This window comes from Zasmidium cellare (assembly GCF_010093935.1).
Source record: "Zasmidium cellare ATCC 36951 unplaced genomic scaffold M409scaffold_2, whole genome shotgun sequence".
In the NCBI taxonomy this organism is placed as follows: Eukaryota; Fungi; Ascomycota; class Dothideomycetes; order Mycosphaerellales; family Mycosphaerellaceae; genus Zasmidium; species Zasmidium cellare.
This window is the reverse complement of record NW_022986946.1, coordinates 402,406-418,474: the sequence shown is the minus strand read 5'-3', so window position 1 is coordinate 418,474 and position 16,069 is coordinate 402,406. Positions and strand designations below refer to the sequence as shown.

General features: G+C 54.0%; 6 protein-coding genes across 6 annotated transcripts; 2 read left to right on the top strand and 4 right to left on the bottom strand.

Moving 5' to 3' along the window:
* Positions 1–644: 644 nt before the first annotated feature.
* On the bottom strand, positions 645–2,202 carry M409DRAFT_16728 (uncharacterized protein; the record flags this gene model as incomplete). Its single annotated transcript, XM_033803743.1, has 6 exons — positions 645–778; positions 844–1,048; positions 1,109–1,302; positions 1,359–1,845; positions 1,895–2,088; positions 2,154–2,202. 6 exons carry the CDS (start codon positions 2,200–2,202, stop codon positions 645–647), a joined length of 1,263 nt encoding a protein of 420 aa, XP_033673652.1.
* A 3,717-nt stretch (positions 2,203–5,919) lies between these two features.
* M409DRAFT_16727 (uncharacterized protein) lies at positions 5,920–9,135 on the bottom strand (the record flags this gene model as incomplete). The annotated part of the gene is made up of 4 exons (XM_033803742.1): positions 5,920–8,640; positions 8,705–8,762; positions 8,843–9,024; positions 9,079–9,135. The coding sequence occupies 4 exons, from the start codon at positions 9,133–9,135 to the stop codon at positions 5,920–5,922; spliced, it is 3,018 nt and encodes a 1,005-aa protein (XP_033673651.1).
* A 640-nt stretch (positions 9,136–9,775) lies between these two features.
* M409DRAFT_49294 (uncharacterized protein) lies at positions 9,776–11,230 on the bottom strand (the record flags this gene model as incomplete). The annotated part of the gene is made up of 1 exon (XM_033811200.1): positions 9,776–11,230. One exon carries the CDS (start codon positions 11,228–11,230, stop codon positions 9,776–9,778), a length of 1,455 nt encoding a protein of 484 aa, XP_033673650.1.
* Positions 11,231–11,615: 385 nt separating this feature from the next.
* Positions 11,616–12,512, top strand: M409DRAFT_62464 (uncharacterized protein; the record flags this gene model as incomplete). Its single annotated transcript, XM_033815187.1, has 1 exon — positions 11,616–12,512. One exon carries the CDS (start codon positions 11,616–11,618, stop codon positions 12,510–12,512), a length of 897 nt encoding a protein of 298 aa, XP_033673649.1.
* Positions 12,513–12,939: 427 nt separating this feature from the next.
* On the top strand, positions 12,940–13,453 carry M409DRAFT_49293 (uncharacterized protein; the record flags this gene model as incomplete). Its single annotated transcript, XM_033811199.1, has 2 exons — positions 12,940–13,240; positions 13,305–13,453. 2 exons carry the CDS (start codon positions 12,940–12,942, stop codon positions 13,451–13,453), a joined length of 450 nt encoding a protein of 149 aa, XP_033673648.1.
* A 980-nt stretch (positions 13,454–14,433) lies between these two features.
* M409DRAFT_16723 (uncharacterized protein) lies at positions 14,434–15,450 on the bottom strand (the record flags this gene model as incomplete). Its single annotated transcript, XM_033803741.1, has 1 exon — positions 14,434–15,450. The coding sequence occupies one exon, from the start codon at positions 15,448–15,450 to the stop codon at positions 14,434–14,436; it is 1,017 nt and encodes a 338-aa protein (XP_033673647.1).
* Between the last annotated feature and the right edge of the window lie 619 nt (positions 15,451–16,069).

Sequence of the window (16,069 nt, the reverse complement as noted above, 5' to 3'; positions counted from 1 at the left end):
TAGTAGTGGTGTAGCACGCCCGTTGCACCCCCCTCCCATCATCCCGCCCTTTTTCGCCTTTTGGTATCATTCGCCATAGTAGTTAAAAAAAACCTCAAGACAAAGAGGGCAGACAGAAATCAGCACAGAGAGAGAGAGAGTATAGTAGGCCTCATAGCCGCGCTCTCTCTCTCTTCTTGTATCTTTCTGACCGCCCCCTCCTTCTCTGCAAGTCCATCGAAGAAGAAAACATCTACTACCATGTCCCATGCGAGAGAGCATGCGCATGCTCCACCAATGGTCAAAAAAACACTCTTGCAAGCAGTCGTAGATTTTTGGGGGAGGGGTTTTTGGACCAATGCACGTCCACACATGCACACACACGCATACGCACACCCCGCTCATATTTTGCACCCTCGTGTTGTTTGTTGCAGCACACCGTGAAGTGTATCGTGGTATTTCCCCCCGGGTTGATTCCCAATTGGCCCCTTCATGTCCAGTTTCGTGCGCCGTAGACGCCAGGTCCGCGAACGCCGGCTGTGATCTCAATGTGACAATGCATCGCTGCGTGACTTCATGACGGGAGAGAGAACTTTGGCCTCATGCTTGCTTGTTTGTACGACTGTTTTTCAAGAAGGATCATCAGATGAGCTGATCCTCCTCTCTCAGTCCAAACGAGCCATCATTTGATCCTTGGTCAGCGGTGTCAAGTTCTCGATATCCAGACCTTTGGCGGCCAGAACCGGCTTGATGTGCGCTGGCACAAGCTGATGGTTGAGATTCGGGGCGATTGAGAGCTCTGCAAGATAGCGAGTCAGCATCCACGACCACTTTGAAACACTCGTGTCCCATTCCAAAACATACCATGATGGGAGAAATCAAAGAGATTTGGGAGGTCCCTGCTGCTGCCATTCGAATGGCGTGAATCCGGCAGCCTCGTATTCGGGTCTCGGAGCTCGTCGAAGAATGGGTGGACCATGGCGTCAATAGCCGACAGGCGCTGCGTCGGCGTGTATTCAAGCAACCGTGAAATCAAGTCGATCGCATTCGGGTCGGCCTTACGGAACACCTGTGGCAGCTGAACGTTAGTGCAGTCCGGTTTTCATCATCTGTCCCAAACAGGCATTACCTTGCTAAATGGATGCGGCTTGATTTGCGGGAACTTGTGCTCCATGTAATTGGGATTCATGGTGCGGATTTGGTCGCGGGTCGGCGTGCCAAGCACCTTGATAATCTCCACCAGCTGGTCAATGCCGGACTCTCCTGGGAACAGTGGCTGGCCGAGCATCAGCTCCGCCATGACGCAGCCAGTGGACCAAACATCTGCAGACTCATCAGCGGGTGAACATGCGGAAATTTGCAGAAATAGGGGAACATACCAATCTTCGTGGTGTAGTTCGTGGCACCGAAAATGAGCTCCGGGGCGCGATAGTAGCGCGAACAGATGTACGAGACATTGGGCTCATTCTCGACCAGAATCTTTGCACTGCCAAAGTCGCAGAGCTTGAGAATGCCCGAGGCGGGATCCAGGAGCAAGTTCTGTGGCTTGATGTCTCGGTGGCAGATACCCTGGGAGTGGATGTAGGCGAGGGAGCGGAACAGCTGGTAGATGTAGAGCTTGACCTCGAGGATGGGCATGGTGGTCTTGAGCTTGTTGAAGTGCCTCGAGGCGCGGTACACGGTCTCGGGGACGAACTCGAGGACCAGGTTGAGGTAGACTTCATCTTTCTGCGCCGCGATCAGAGCTGTTTGCACCCCCATTTTGTTATCGAGATCTCGAACCCTGTCACCATTGGAGTAGTAGAACGCCTTGAGTTCGACGATGTTGGGATGGCGCACGATGCGCATGATTTGGAGCTCTCTGTTCTGCGAGGGTGTTAGTGTCCAATCTTGAGAGGCATAGCGCACAGGGAACGGTCGAGACACGGAGACTTGCCTTGAAGCGCTTGTCCTGGAGAACGCGCTTGATGGCCGCATCCTCTCCCGAGGGCGAGAGCTTGGTCTGGAAGACGACGCCGAAACTGCCGTTGCCCACTATCTTGCACTGGGTGTATTGCATCTCTTTCGTCTCGCCCGTCAGGCCATCTTGCACCTTCTCGCGGATTACCTCTGCTCGCGTGGTCAGTTCAATGGGTCTTCGACAGAGCGACATCACGTGAAAGCGGGCGTCATACCACCCATTCTCAGACTAGAAAATGCCGAGGGCCTGCTGTTTGTAGCCATACTGCAGAGGTGGACGCACGGCGGCGAGTGCTGCTATCGCGAGTAGGGAGGGCTTCGGTTGAGGAGCTGGTGAGGAGATCGCGGGTCTGCGGCTTGGAAGTCCGTGGTCGTGGTTGGAGGGGTGGTGGTGAGAAATGGAGTGCGGCGCCGCGCGCGCCGAGGAGGGTGGTGGTGGTGTTGTGGAGAGCAGCGGTGGGCTGGTAGAAGGTGAAGTCGACGGCTGACCGATGGGCAGTCGCGACAAGGCGGCGGCGGAGACAGAAGTCTTGGCGGTGACTGCGGTGCGGCGTGCCGTGCGTGCGTGCGTACGTGCAATGCAGTGCAGGGCGGTGCGGTTGGAAGAGGCCTGGGGCTGGGTAGAGAAGGCCTAGCGGAGCAGCAAGCAGCGGTGGTGGTGAAGAATGAGGATATTGAAGCAGCAGCAGCGGCAGGTGACGGTGGATGGGTGAGCTTCGAAACGCTTTCCCTTCTGCTTTCCCCTCTCCCAAGTCCGCCCCGGGACAGCTTCTGATGAACGATATGCAATGCACGCCGCCGAGTCGACTGGACTTCACTTGCTCGTCACACGGTGCTGCGGCGTCCTCTGTCTCCTGTTCAGACCTGTCGTCGACGATAACAATAACAACAATATAAGACGGGCATGACAGGGCTCAGTCAATCAATCATGGCACGGGCCTGGGAGAAATGACGCTGGTTTAATAACAGTGGAGCCCGAGCAAAGGTCATGTGCACTGCAGAGCGGCTCTCAGCTGCCCTTGTCCTCTACACAAGGGGCTGCTATCCATCAACTCGACCAGCCCGCCGGCCGCTCAATTCCTTCTCGAACACCACCCCAAACCACCGCCAGATCGGCCGCTCTGCGCTCGCTGGCAGCGTGGATTGTGGTTGAGGCGGAAAACTGTTGAGGACAATTGCATACACCCACGTGCGGTTGCGCCTTGACACTCCAGCAAAAAGGCGCGTGACACTCATTTGCCTCCGCTATTTTAATCATCCCCACCGCAGACATCATCACAGATCCTACCTGACCGCACTTCTCGCCGCCGACCATTCATTGTTCACTTACACTCATACACATTTGTGGTATACACTACTTCATCCACACCGTCTAAAACGTTCTGGTTCAGAAACAAAACCTCTTCATTCCATGCTGCAGTCAGCCTTCACAACCTTCTCCCCAGCATCCACTTCTTTGCATGAATCCGTCCCGTGCTGCCGACGCAGTAGGCCCAGCTCTGCCCTCCCAGAAGCAGCGACCTGCATCGTCGACTCTCAGGTACCTACTCTGCACCATGACGCCTGGCCCGTCGTCTACCCAATCACGCCCTCCCCAATCACCCAAAGTACTCGATACTTCTGGCGGCCCAAGCCAGAAAGCTTTGCAAGCTTCCAAACACACCTCTCCCTTACACACGCCATCGTCCGCCTGTTCGCTGTCATAGTGAGAAATCCTACGAGATCCTAGCTTGTGGTGCGACGCAAGTATCATCGAAACCTCATGGCTGGCTAGTTGCTGGTCCTGTCACACAGAACTGCTCTCACGTGTCTGCCACTGCCGTTTTGTGTGGATTCGGCTTTGTGCGGTGCCCTCGAACAACACCACATCTCTACTACTGTACTCACTCACTCGCATCCACCAACAACCTTTCTTACCCGCCGCAAAGCACAGCCCAACCGGCGCTCGGCTTGCACGGATCTACCAACGGCGCGCAGCAAGCACGACTGTCACATGTCGCCTTCCACCTACCGCCATAAGCGAGACGCGCCCAGAGCCATCCAGATCTGTCCGCTAGATCGCCCGCCAAGCCTTTTGCTCACAAAATACCACATGGTTGAGAGGCAGCCCAACGACAAGTCGGACTAGCTCGTCACCAAACATCACTGGCAATCGGTAAGCACAGTCACGGAACGGAGAGATCTCAATGCGTGTCGTTCTTCACAGTGCACACAGCCCCATACAGTACCAGCAAGCAAGACTCCACAATTTCGTCCTCGTGCCGCGTTGTGGAGTCCTCTTCTCCAGATGTCATGTAGCCGGCCGGGCCCCAAAGCTGCGGACAATACAGGCCACTCCATGCACATCACACGAGCTCGAAAGAAAGTAAGCTACACTCATTTGGGTTTAAGAATACGGATGATTTCATTGGAACAAACTTGAACTTCACCTGACGATACGAACGCATAGCCTCCTCTCACAAGAGGTCTAAGAAAAGATTGCCCAGATCCAGATCTCACACTGTCCATCTCACCCTGAAACAACCGCCAACTACCCTCACAAAACTGGAGTAGTATTCTTCATTAGCGCATCCAGAGCTCTGGACTCAGGCCTGACGCCATCATGACCTACCTACACCGGGGTATCCACTTCCTTCCTTCAGGCCTCCCGGGTCACATGAGCTTCAGAATTTACGACTTCAGCTCTCCAAGTACTCCTCCTCAACGAAATCTTTCAGCAATAGCCGGTGACGACGACGGTGATGATGACGAACAAAAGAACGAGCATATCAAGGTACATACAGAGTTCATGCACCGTGCATCACACAGGTGTACGTTCGACGTGCAGCGGTACATAGCTCACGAGACCTTTCCATGCTTGAGATTCTGAATCCTTCCTATGCGAACGTCTAAGCTAAGGGGAAGGATGGACGTCACAAGACCTTGAATGCGTCAAGTTTATGGTATATCAAAAGACGTTGGGAACCACGCAGAGAGGAGGCATCCTCCTCAACGGTTTTCGGGGTTGACGATTCGTTCTTTTCTTGAAGATGAGGAACTTAACGATGATGATGATACTGACGATCGCAGCGGCTGGGCGAAGGGCGAGGATGCGAACGATGAGATGCAGCTTTTGGTCGTCTGACCTCGCAGAGCCTGTATGCTGAGCTCGGGCGACGACGATCACATCGACGACGACGACGACGCCGCTGCAGAAGGCCTGATTGGAAAATGAGCATGGTCCTCGACCGAGGCGGGCAGGCGGCGACGAGCTGAGGCATGCCGGCAACGAAGAGAAAAGGTCACCTGCACAATCGCAGTCTTCGTTGAAATGGGGGCGAAAGGAGAAAAAGTCACGAGCGAGACGAAGGCGTTGGGCGAGGGTTTCTCAGCACGACCGCCAGCGAAGGCCCGCCCTTCCTCCAAAGAATGCAGGAGAAGGCCGTTGCCCCTGTCCCGTTCTCCCCTCCAAGCAGAACCTCCTCTCCTCTCTCTCCTCCCACCTCGAAGAGTCTCATACCGCGAAAACGATATCTTCCTCGAACTCTCGTCTTTCCCTCTCCTGTTGCAATAGTGCCTCGTCCTTCGAACATCCATCCCCTAAGTCGTATCAGCAGCGGTCTTGCGTCCGCCTTCTATTTTGCGATCCACTTCCTCCTCCTACTTCCAAAGCGAGCTAATCGAGACGTTGCTGATGCCGTGGTCGACGAGGAAGGAAGAGGGTCGAGCCTCATTCACTATGTGAGAAGGTCAATAAGGACTTCTATGCCTCAAGGCGAGACGGATGGACTTGTGTTTTGTAGTAACGATTGGGGCAGTCGTTAGAACTCTTGCTGACCTCCTCATTTCGTAGCAAACACTTGACTTGATTCTGCAAGCTATATAAGGTCGTCCGGGTATCCTCGAAGCAAGCAACAACGCCCTCACTCACTCACTCACCCACGCCCAACATAATGCTTCCTCTCCTTCACCCACTCGCCTCATCCCCTCTCCCCTTCACAATCAATAGCTAACCACCGTCCCCCGACACGCCACATAAAAATTCTTCACCACGTCCCTCGTCCTCCGACTCTCCCCCCTCAACCCGACGACCTGCTGCACAAACCGCCTCTTATCCGCATCCCCGACACTCCCATTCGCAATCGGCGGCAAACTTTCACTGAACAATGCCGCCTCCAACCACGCCTTCGTCGGAGCGCGGTTCGTCGTGAGCGCCTTGAGCGGCTCGCAGAGCTGATCGAGCTCGGAGCGTTGCGCGCGGCCGGTGATCTGGTTGATGAGTGCTTGGCTGAGCGCAGGGCCGTAGGCGGATATGACATGGCCGGCGCGGGTGATGACCGTCTCATCGGTGGCGTTCTCCGGTGGACGGACCATGCGCGCCCAGAAGTCTGCGGCGGATCGTTTGGGCATGAGGTCCGGGCCGTCGAGGGCTTTGAGGGCGAAGTCGAGGATGGGTTGGACCGAGTCGCCCGTGGAGGTTGTGTCGAGGAGGACGTTGATGTAGCGGGTGGACATGCGGTTGAAGACGTCGATGCAGCTTTGCGCGATGCCTGGGTCTTGGGAGGGTTCGCCGAGGGCTTGGATGTAGGTGACGGTGTGTTTGTAGATGCGGGCGACTTCGGCGTCGATTCGTGGTTGGTCTCGTCGGGAGTATTGGACGAGGAGGGTGCAGATCATGGAGAGGACAGATTCGAGGTGAGGTGTGCTGATGGTGCATTGTTCGAGGAAGCTGACCGTCATCTCAGGAGGGAAGACGAATGGTCCAGGTTCTGTTTCGGTGAATCCAGCCTTGAGGACGTTGCAGACCCCATCGACCACTTCCCCTGAATCGGGAAGTAGCAGAAGCACAGTCTGGCAGATACCCAAAATCCTGTGCTGGACTGCCTGACCTTCCTGTGTTCGCCAGAAGCTCTGTTCGTTCTTTTTCGGCGGTTCGTCCTCGTACAAGTCGATGGGAACGTCGTCAGGCACTTGCAACCCTTTACCGATTCTGACAAGGCACTCGATCGCTGATACGCCGTATGCCTCTGCGTCTTCCATCTGGCCTCGCTTGATGAGCTGTTGTGCTCGTGTTATGTTGCCATCGACAATGTCCAACAGCGCAGATAGTGGCGACACTTTCGCACTTTCGGGGGTTACAGCTTGCACGATGGCAGCGATGGCGCCAATGACTTTTTCATTCGTGTACGGCTCGCTTGTCTCGCCTTGGGCAAAGCGATTGTACTGCGCCAGGAAGCCATCCAGCTCGCCTGTCAGACTGTTTCGGCACGTGGAGCAAAGGGCTTCAATCGACTTGGCAGCGCTCATGAAGAGGCCGAAAGTCTCGAGCGAGGCGAAAAGGAAGCGAAGTGTGTCTGGCAGGAACTCGGCATGGCGTTCGATGTATTGGCCGTATGTTCCCAGTGTGTCGATCGCAGTTCTCCGTGTTTGAGTTGGAATAGGCTGGTTGAAATCCGCGATATCACGAAATAAGCTCGAGCTGAATATCTGAATGAGTAGCTGTTCTGCAGTGGCATCTTCCAAGACATTATCAGAGAGCGTGTTGATGCAGAACAAGGTTGCCTCGAGGTTCTGCCAGTCTTTGGCGGCCAGTGAGGTGAGAGCTAGCGTGATGAACTGCTGCAGCATTTCGTTACCCAGCCGAACATAGATCGAGAGCATGAGATCTGAGGCGTCCACACGAAACTCTTTGAAAGCGTCCGCCTCTGCATCCGTCCATCCTTGTGCAATGTCTGGTGGCGGCGTGACGAGTTTGTTCTGGATCAATTTTGACAGTTGCATGCAGACAGCTTTGTCATGCTCCAGCCAAGTAGGAGGTGGCTGGTCCGTCGTTCGTGAGTACATCGCTTCGTTGACGTACTCAATGTAGGTATTCCAGAACTCTATGTTGTGTATAGAGACTTCGTCGTCATCACCAGGATAGCCCGGAGCTTCGAAGATAGCCAACAGTAGCCGGACGATGTTCCGCGATCCATATTCGTTTTCGGGCTCCTCAACGACTTGCTGGATGTTGGCGATACCGTACGCGATGATGAGCTGTGCCACTGGAATGACCTCAGGCTCCTTATCCTGCAGCAATTGCAGCATCTTCGGTGCGGCAAACTGGTTGATGATATTGGCCAGAAGTTGCATATGTTGAGGCTTGAAGAAAGTCGTGAAGCTCTCGAGAATGTCCCTGAAGACGTCCATAGCCTCACTTTGAGGCGAGTCCTCGGTCAACATTGGTGCCAGATCCTCTACCAGATTTCGTAAGTGGTTCAGGGATTCCTGCTGAGCATGCCACATTGGCTGAGCGTAGTTGACCCAGTTCAAGAAACAAGCGAGACTTTCTGCTCGAAGTTTGCCTCCTTGTGCTGTGTCTGGACGTTTCGATGCGTGGCGGATGATCTTGCTTGCGCTTGCAACCATATCTTCCATCAACGTGTGCAGTTGCATGTTCTCAGGTGTGGTACTGTCGGTCTTCGCTGCTTCTGTCGCTAATGAACCGGAAAGCCATAGAAGAGTGGCAAGCTGTGAATCTGTCAAAGTCGGAAGGGTTTGATCAATGGCATCGTGTGAAGCTGATAGTCGTTCTTCTGGCACCGCATCTCCTTGCTGGAACGAGACCGCGAGATGTAACAGCGGCTTCGTCCATCTCACAGAAGATCGCAAGAAGTAGGTAGCCAGCGAAGCGCATAGTTTCTTTCGAACTAGCATTCCCTCTCCAGCACGATCGCGTTGCACCTACGAAGCGTTAGTCTCATCACAACATCACACCTTAATTCCATCCCAAGAAGAGACCACGAACAGTCCAATAAACCAATCTCATCCCAACCGTCTTCGCCGTCTCAGCATCAAGCCTCGCCCTACAAGCCAAACGCAACAAGTAAGCAAACGTAGTCCCACACACCTGAGAACCTCAGCTCAGGGTCTTGCAAATACTGACCCATCATTGTTGAGTTTGACCTGGAATGTCAGCGCGCCGAAGAAGCGCACGTTGACATCGCTGCTGCCGAGTAAGGCGTCTGCCAGCTGCCATCCTTCTGGGGAATGTTGCAGGAGTTTGAGCTGGTCGTCGACCTGTGCGATCGTGCGGGGGTTTCCTGGGGCGTAGAGGCGTTTGACGAGCTGGCAATCAATATCAGCGCTGCCCTTGAGCTTTGTATTCTGGTGGATGATTACCTGTTCGACTTCTTGTACGCTGGTCGGAGCTGGGACCGCCGAACCGTTACTGGCCATGGTGTTTGTTTCGGGCGTGGTTCATTTCGCGGATGGCTTTTCTACAGGACCGCGCTCTTGTAGCCTGATTCGTTTTCTGTGGCGTTCCAAAGACAAGTTGGAAGTCGGTGGCTTGCGAGCTCAAACACGAAGCTGATGGAAGAGGAAGGCTCGAGAAGTGTGGTCCACTGAGAGGTGTTTGCGTTGTGCGGTTTCACGTGGCGGACGCTAGTGACCCGCATCTAGCCGTACTTCCCGCAACCCAAAACGCACCACGCCAAGGAAATATCACATGCAAATGAAGGGGTCAAAGGTGAAGGAGTGACGTGAGTTGGTCTTCTATCTAGGGATCAGGCTCATGCTGCCTTGCACTGAGTGCTTTCTCGCAGCACCTGAGCCCGTGACATATGAAATTCAGCGAGTGTCATCTCCACCAAACATACGAGACTCGTAGCGATCGTCGTTGTCCATCCAGGACCTCTTTATCCCATGACTCCTCCTGCCGCTACCAGCATCTTATCTCCAGATTCATCATAAGCGGCTTTCCTACCAAAGCCCAGCAATTGACCAAGCCAAAGATTGATATGAACACCCTGAGCGCCTCGCTATAAAGTGTTCCCCATGCTGATCCCCACCCAGTATGCTCTCCCCAATGCTCAAATTAACCCAAAACATCATTGATCTTTAGCATTTTTCGTAAATCATCTTCCATTCCCTTAATATCCTTCGATCCATTGGACCGCGGTGTCGTAGAAGACGGAACTCCATGCTGTGCGTGAACGGGCTGAGAACGAATAGGAACAGGACCAGAGCCCTCATTACTTCTTGGATGTTGAACCGGTGCCGGACCGTTCTTCCAAGGAAACTGCGGCAGCTCTGCTGGCCCCGAGGTGCGAATCTGCTCCTTCAGATAAGAACGTGCAAAAGCTTGAGAATCATTTGATGGCGGACGAGGATAGTTGGCCTGCGAGTCGACAGCACTGTCAGCGCTTGAAACCACATCGTTAGGCAATTCCTGGCGAAGGGCAGACTGGCGCGGCGGCGTATCGGAACGGAATTTTTGGAATACGGGTGAGAGGTTCATTCGGCTGTTGTAATGCAAGAACTGACTCTGCTGAGGGTCGGAGGAGGATTGTGGAGTCAATGGCCCTGACACAGGCCGCTGCAAGGGTGAAGGAGATCCGAATACACCGTCAGGAGTCTGCGAGCCGGAGCTGGGACGAGAGTGCTCGCGTGGAGGGGTGGCAGCAATGCTGAAGAGCTGATCCTTGAGAGCCTTGGTGTGTGCCTGTCGCTCTTGATCGCTGGAACCTGGACGAGCAGAGAGAGCAGGCGAAGAGTACTGACGATTTGTAGGTGGACGGTTATTCGGTGGTATCGTTCGTGGGCTGGGCATGTCTGTATCGTCCCCGTCAAGCTCTTGCATGAACATGTTCTTGCCAAAGTGTTGTGATCCACTGGCATACCCTCTAGGAGGAGGCGCAAACCGTGCCTCAGAACCTAGGGACGTGGGTGCGCTCCCATTCCTCATTCGCTCCTTCTCAGCTCTGTCCGCCTTAAAGAAGAAGTCCAAAGGTGATTGTTGCGCTTCTCGTGGAGGCGGAGCCGGCGAGATGTTGTCCGACTCTGGCGACGAGGTCTGCCCATCTTGCATGCGATCTCCCGTCGGCGCTTGTAGAGACGAAGGGTCTGCCGCATTCGGTACAGACTTGGAGAAGAACTTGGGCATAGGAAGTGAAGAAGGTGCCGGCGAAGCCTGAAACGCACTCGCTGCATATGCCTGCTCTTTCGCTGGAGTCATGGGTATGAGATTCCCACCCACGGAGACCGGTCGTGGCTTTTGACCATTTGCGTTGCCCATGTTGCCGTTTTGTGGAATGGGTACCGCTTTAGCGCCTGCTACACTTTGTCTCTGCTGGTGTGCTTGATTTTGTGGCTTCTTTGCTCGAGGAGACGCTGGATGTGCAAGTGCACCATCCGAGACGGTGCCGTCGGTCTGTGGGTTGTGCTTGCGATTTCGATTGTTGCGCTTGTTATGGGCGGAGGAAGGCGTGCGCTGGTTGGAGCCACCGGCGGGCGCGCTCTGGTTAGGCGTGTCGCTGATATAGTCGGCCATGCCAGGCGATTTGTGTATTGAAGTGGAAAGGGAATGCGATCGATGCGATCGGAGGTGTTGTGGTTCGTCGTCGGCGGTCTACTGGCACGTCGTTATCTCGGGTACCGTTCCCGTACTCTTTGTGTGGTGTGGCTGGGTGTTGATGTGGTGACGGAGGTAGACATTTGGGTTGTTGGAGTAGGGATGAACCGGTGGTGAAGAAGGCGACCAGAAGCGCGTCGGAGGTATGCAGGGCGAAGTGAGTGAGTCTGTGGCCGTGGTTGTCCTTGTCATGTGCTAGTCGGCGTTTCGTCATTGGCGCCGCCGTTGCTGTTCCTCAGCCACTTCGACCAGCTGGAACGCCCTTTGTCGCTCCACCACAACACAAAGCACAACCACTGCTGGAATGGCGTCGGGAGCCCCTGCATCACCTCAACAACTGAGAGCGTCTCTGGCCCGCGACGGCTTCGTGCGGATTCCTGGCGCTTTCACACTGCAGCAGGTCGAGACATACCGCGCGGCCTGCCATCGCATGGTAGACCGCACGAGGTCAGGCCAGTGGCCCTACTTCCGCAGCCTGCCAAAACAATTTCCTCCCTGGAACGAGGACGTCAGTAAAGGCATATGGGGCGTGCAGCACCTCCTTCACCCTGATATCCCCCAGTCAGATAAAGACATCTTTGCCAGTTCCTACTTTGGCGATACCATGATCGACGCCGTCACGGCGCTACTGAACTGCTCACAAGACGATCTGGTTATGGAACTGTACAATATGCTTGTACGCCCGGATCGTGACTTTTCCTTACGCTGGCATAGAGACGATATAGGTCCAGATGTGTCGGCCGAAGAAGAACTGGAGCGTCTAGGTGAACCTATGCTGCATGCTCAATGGAATCTCGCTCTCTACGAAGACAGCTCTCTTGTGGTAGTTCCAGGCTCCCACAAGCGCGCACGAACAGACATGGAGCGCAGCGTAGATCCTTACGAGGACGATATGCCAGGACAACTGGCCGTGAAGATGCTTCCCGGTGACATCGTATTCTATAACAACAACATCCTGCATCGAGGCGTCTACGACAGCACCAACGAGCGTATGACACTGCACGGGACTATGGGCTTAGTTGGGAACGACCCTGCTCGAGCTCGTAACATCTTACAGCACGGTATAGGAAATTGGGCTGTGAAATGTGACTTCAGCAGGTTGCCGAATCCAGACGTGGCAAGAAGGGCTGAAGCCATGAAAAAAAGGCTAATTTCTATGGGCACGGGTGAGGATGTTGGATCTTCTCAACAAGATTCGTAACACGTAAAAGATTGACAGAGCACCCATGATCTTGGTGACCTACGCTGACTGCAGATACACATGTTGTTGCTTTCATCCATTCCCGCATATCGATGGAAAATGTTATCTGCCACTTGCCGCAATTCATGCTGTAGGTTCGTTCATGTGTTTCACCCCTCAGGCACACGAAATGGCAGGAGAATGGAGCAAAAGCGAGCACTCAAAAACTGAGACTGAGGACGGGAGGACTGTTTCTCGAAACGAAGGATTGGTCTTTTCCAGGGTATGTCCTTCATCACATGCAGACTGAAACACTGCCTCCATTCACGATATAAAAGCAGGCACAACATGCAATCGGATTGCAACATCGAATCCACATTTCCTCGGATTGGCTATCTCGTCTGCTCACTGCTATCATTCAAACTTGCCACGCCCACCACTCTCCAAGATGAGGCTACTTGTCACACCCGCTATTGCTCTCGCCCTACTCGGCAACCTCGCCGTCGGACAAATCTGCCCTCGATCCCTCTCGATCCGCTCCGTCGAGGACTCCACGGCAAGCTTCCTTGATCTCCTCAACCTCTCCGACCGGCCCAACCCGCTGTCCCGCTCCATCGAACCCAGACAGGGGCTAGGCTGGGACCCACGAGTTTCCATGCCCAGAGGACCAGTCTGCAACTCAGGAGACGGCTACACGGTAGCTCAGTGCGAGATCGACATCCTCAAGGCCAGAGGATGTAATGTGCTCGGTCCGTTGACGACAGACCATCAGCAAAGACTGAGGAGCATTTGGACTGACTAAATGGGACATAGCATGCGTTTCTGCCGCGGCAGCTTGCCTTGCCTCCTGTGCAACGGCTGCGGGACAAGGTGCACTTGGTACGTATACGCTAGGAGCAGCGTTTCATAAGTGGCATAAGGAGAAGCTGAATGAAATCAATGCTTCTAGATCCCATCGCTGACCTAGCCTGCCTGGCTGCTATTGGCAGTTTCACGGCCGCGTGCGCGGACTGCGACCCAAAAAATCTGCCAGGCGGTGGTGCTTCGCTATAAAAGGAAACATGGAGAGCTATACCATCGACCTCCCGCACGAGAAGATCGTGTAGTCTGCTCCGATAGCCATTGAATTCAGTACTTCAACTACACCCTTGATCAACATTGTCCTTTCATACTGCTTTGGCTATTCCGTTCCAACCACATCGGAGGAAAGAATCCGCTAGTATCCCAACGACACATCCAGAAATACCATAAAGTACCGTCGAAGTATCATCATCAACAGCCTCAACTACCAGCGCATCCCTATCTCATAGCACTAATCCACATCAAAACTGCTCCCTAAACCGCACCCCCTCCGCCCTGGTATCCCATCCCCATTCCGATGCCCAACCCCCTTTCCCACCTCCACAGCCCTCAATCCAGCAAACCTACACCTCCCTTCATGCAACACCCTATGCCTCGGCGTCCTCTCATACCGAAAATCAATAATCGTCGTATCCGAGCCGCTAACCGTACGAGTACTAAACGTCGACGCAGCAACAGCAGCAGAAGAACGACGAGAACTTGGTTGTGTGGTGTCTTCGAAGTAGAACCAGTCGTCGCCGTTGACGTCTGCGAAGACGTATGTTTGTTGTGAGGATTCGATGCTCTCGATGTCGACGTTGACGTCGATGTCGATTAGGATGGGGCCGTCTTTGACGGTGAAGAGGCTGGGGAGGGGGTGGATTGTTAGTCTTACGATGGATGTTTTCAACCTTGAAGAGGAAGCCAAAAGTCAGACGGTACGTTTGTCTCAAGGCTATTGAAATGATGAAGTCGGATAGGGGCGGGCGTCAAGCCTTGTCGCTCGGCCCGAGTGTTGTGATATTCGGAACCCAGTCGGCATCACGCCTTCGTTATTATTAATGGAATAGTAAGAGGAGAGATCATCGTGTCTCATTCCTGCTCAGCTTCCTGCGTCCAGGTCGACTTCCCTCTGCAACATCTCCAACATCTCCTCATTCCACTTCTTCGCCAGATTCCTTCCCTGCACAGAAGTAACATTCATCCCATTCGCAGCAATCTTCGCATCCATCAGAAACCTCCCATGAGCCTCCACCGGCAGCTCAGGACTAACGGCATGAACATACGTCCTCGCGCCCACCTCAGTCGTGCGGTTGAAACATCCCGAGATGAATTTGAATACCGCCTTGCCGACCGGACCGATATCGTCTCTGAATAAATCGCTCTGGCAGCCGCCGGGTGTCACGACAGTGATGAGGACGTCTGAGTCTTGCGTGAGGGGATTACGGTTCGCGAGCTCACGAATCAGCCAGAAGAGGAGGATTTTGCTCTGAGCGTAGCGCTGGCCGATCCAAGAACGGGATTGTGCTTCGTCGCTGAGTTTTTTGAGGATGTTGCCTTCTGTTTCGAGTTCTCTCAGGTTGGCGAAGTACATGAGATCCGAGCCGACGGTTGTGAGACGGCCTCGTTGGCCTGTGGTCCTGGCGCTGGCTTGTAACTTCGGCAAGAGAAGCATCGAGAGCAAAGTGGTATTGATCGTATTGATGGCGATGTGTGATTCGTAACTGCCCGCAGTGGACCACTTCATAGACTGTACCCCTGCATTGAGAATGGCCGCATCCAATCGCTCCAGCCCTCTCGCTCGTTCGGCAAAGGCTTGGACAGATTTCGAATCAGCCATATCGAGCTGCCAGACCTCGATTATCGAGCTTTTGACATTGCAGCTGTTGATGATGTCTTCGGCTGCAGCTTCGCCTTTCGAGACGGTACGCACTCCCATGATGACCTTCTTTGATCCGAGGCGGACGAGATGACGGACGGCCTCCTTGCCCAGACCGGTGTTGGAGCCTGTCACGATGATGGTCTGTCCTGAGAAGTCTGATGTTGGGTAAGGTATGTGGACGAAGAGTTGAGAGTATAATAGTGGAGGGATACATCCTGCGACTTTGAGGGCCTGCATCGTGAGTAGCATATATTGGAAATGAGTGTGTCTGAGGAAGACGCCCTTCTTTCGGAATGTGTATATACATGCATAGCGAGAGCGATGTTACTGCCTCTAGCGAGCCCTACCCAGTCAACCAAGAGCTGTGGAATGTCGTCCACGCGATTTGTCCTCTGTACACCTCTACCTGGATGTCTATTGCGAGAGCCGCAATAGTCGAATCCTCTGAGCTCCACATGCAGTCTAAGGCAGCTGAAAGTGCGTGTCGCCTCGCCTGTAGGCAAGCGAGGTCTATATTGGGATAGGCCAGGCATGCCCCGTCGTGTTGCGGTACGAGGGGTGGAATAGTAGAGGTGACGTTCGAATTAAAGACAGAACCGGGCGAACTCTGCCTTGTTCCGGAGGAACAGACTCTCCGCTTTCCAGGGCAAGTCTTTATCCACGTGGATCATCTCCCTGTCTCGACGCAAATTATGTGGCTAATCCACATATTCATAGTAGAAAGCCCTGTATTCCCACAAAAGCACCAAGTTTGAGTAAACTGTCACAGCGGTCTTCCCTTCCTCTCAAGACACTCCGACTCGCCATCAATCATGCCGTCTTCAGAACACAGACTCCCCGTCTAATCTATATTCTC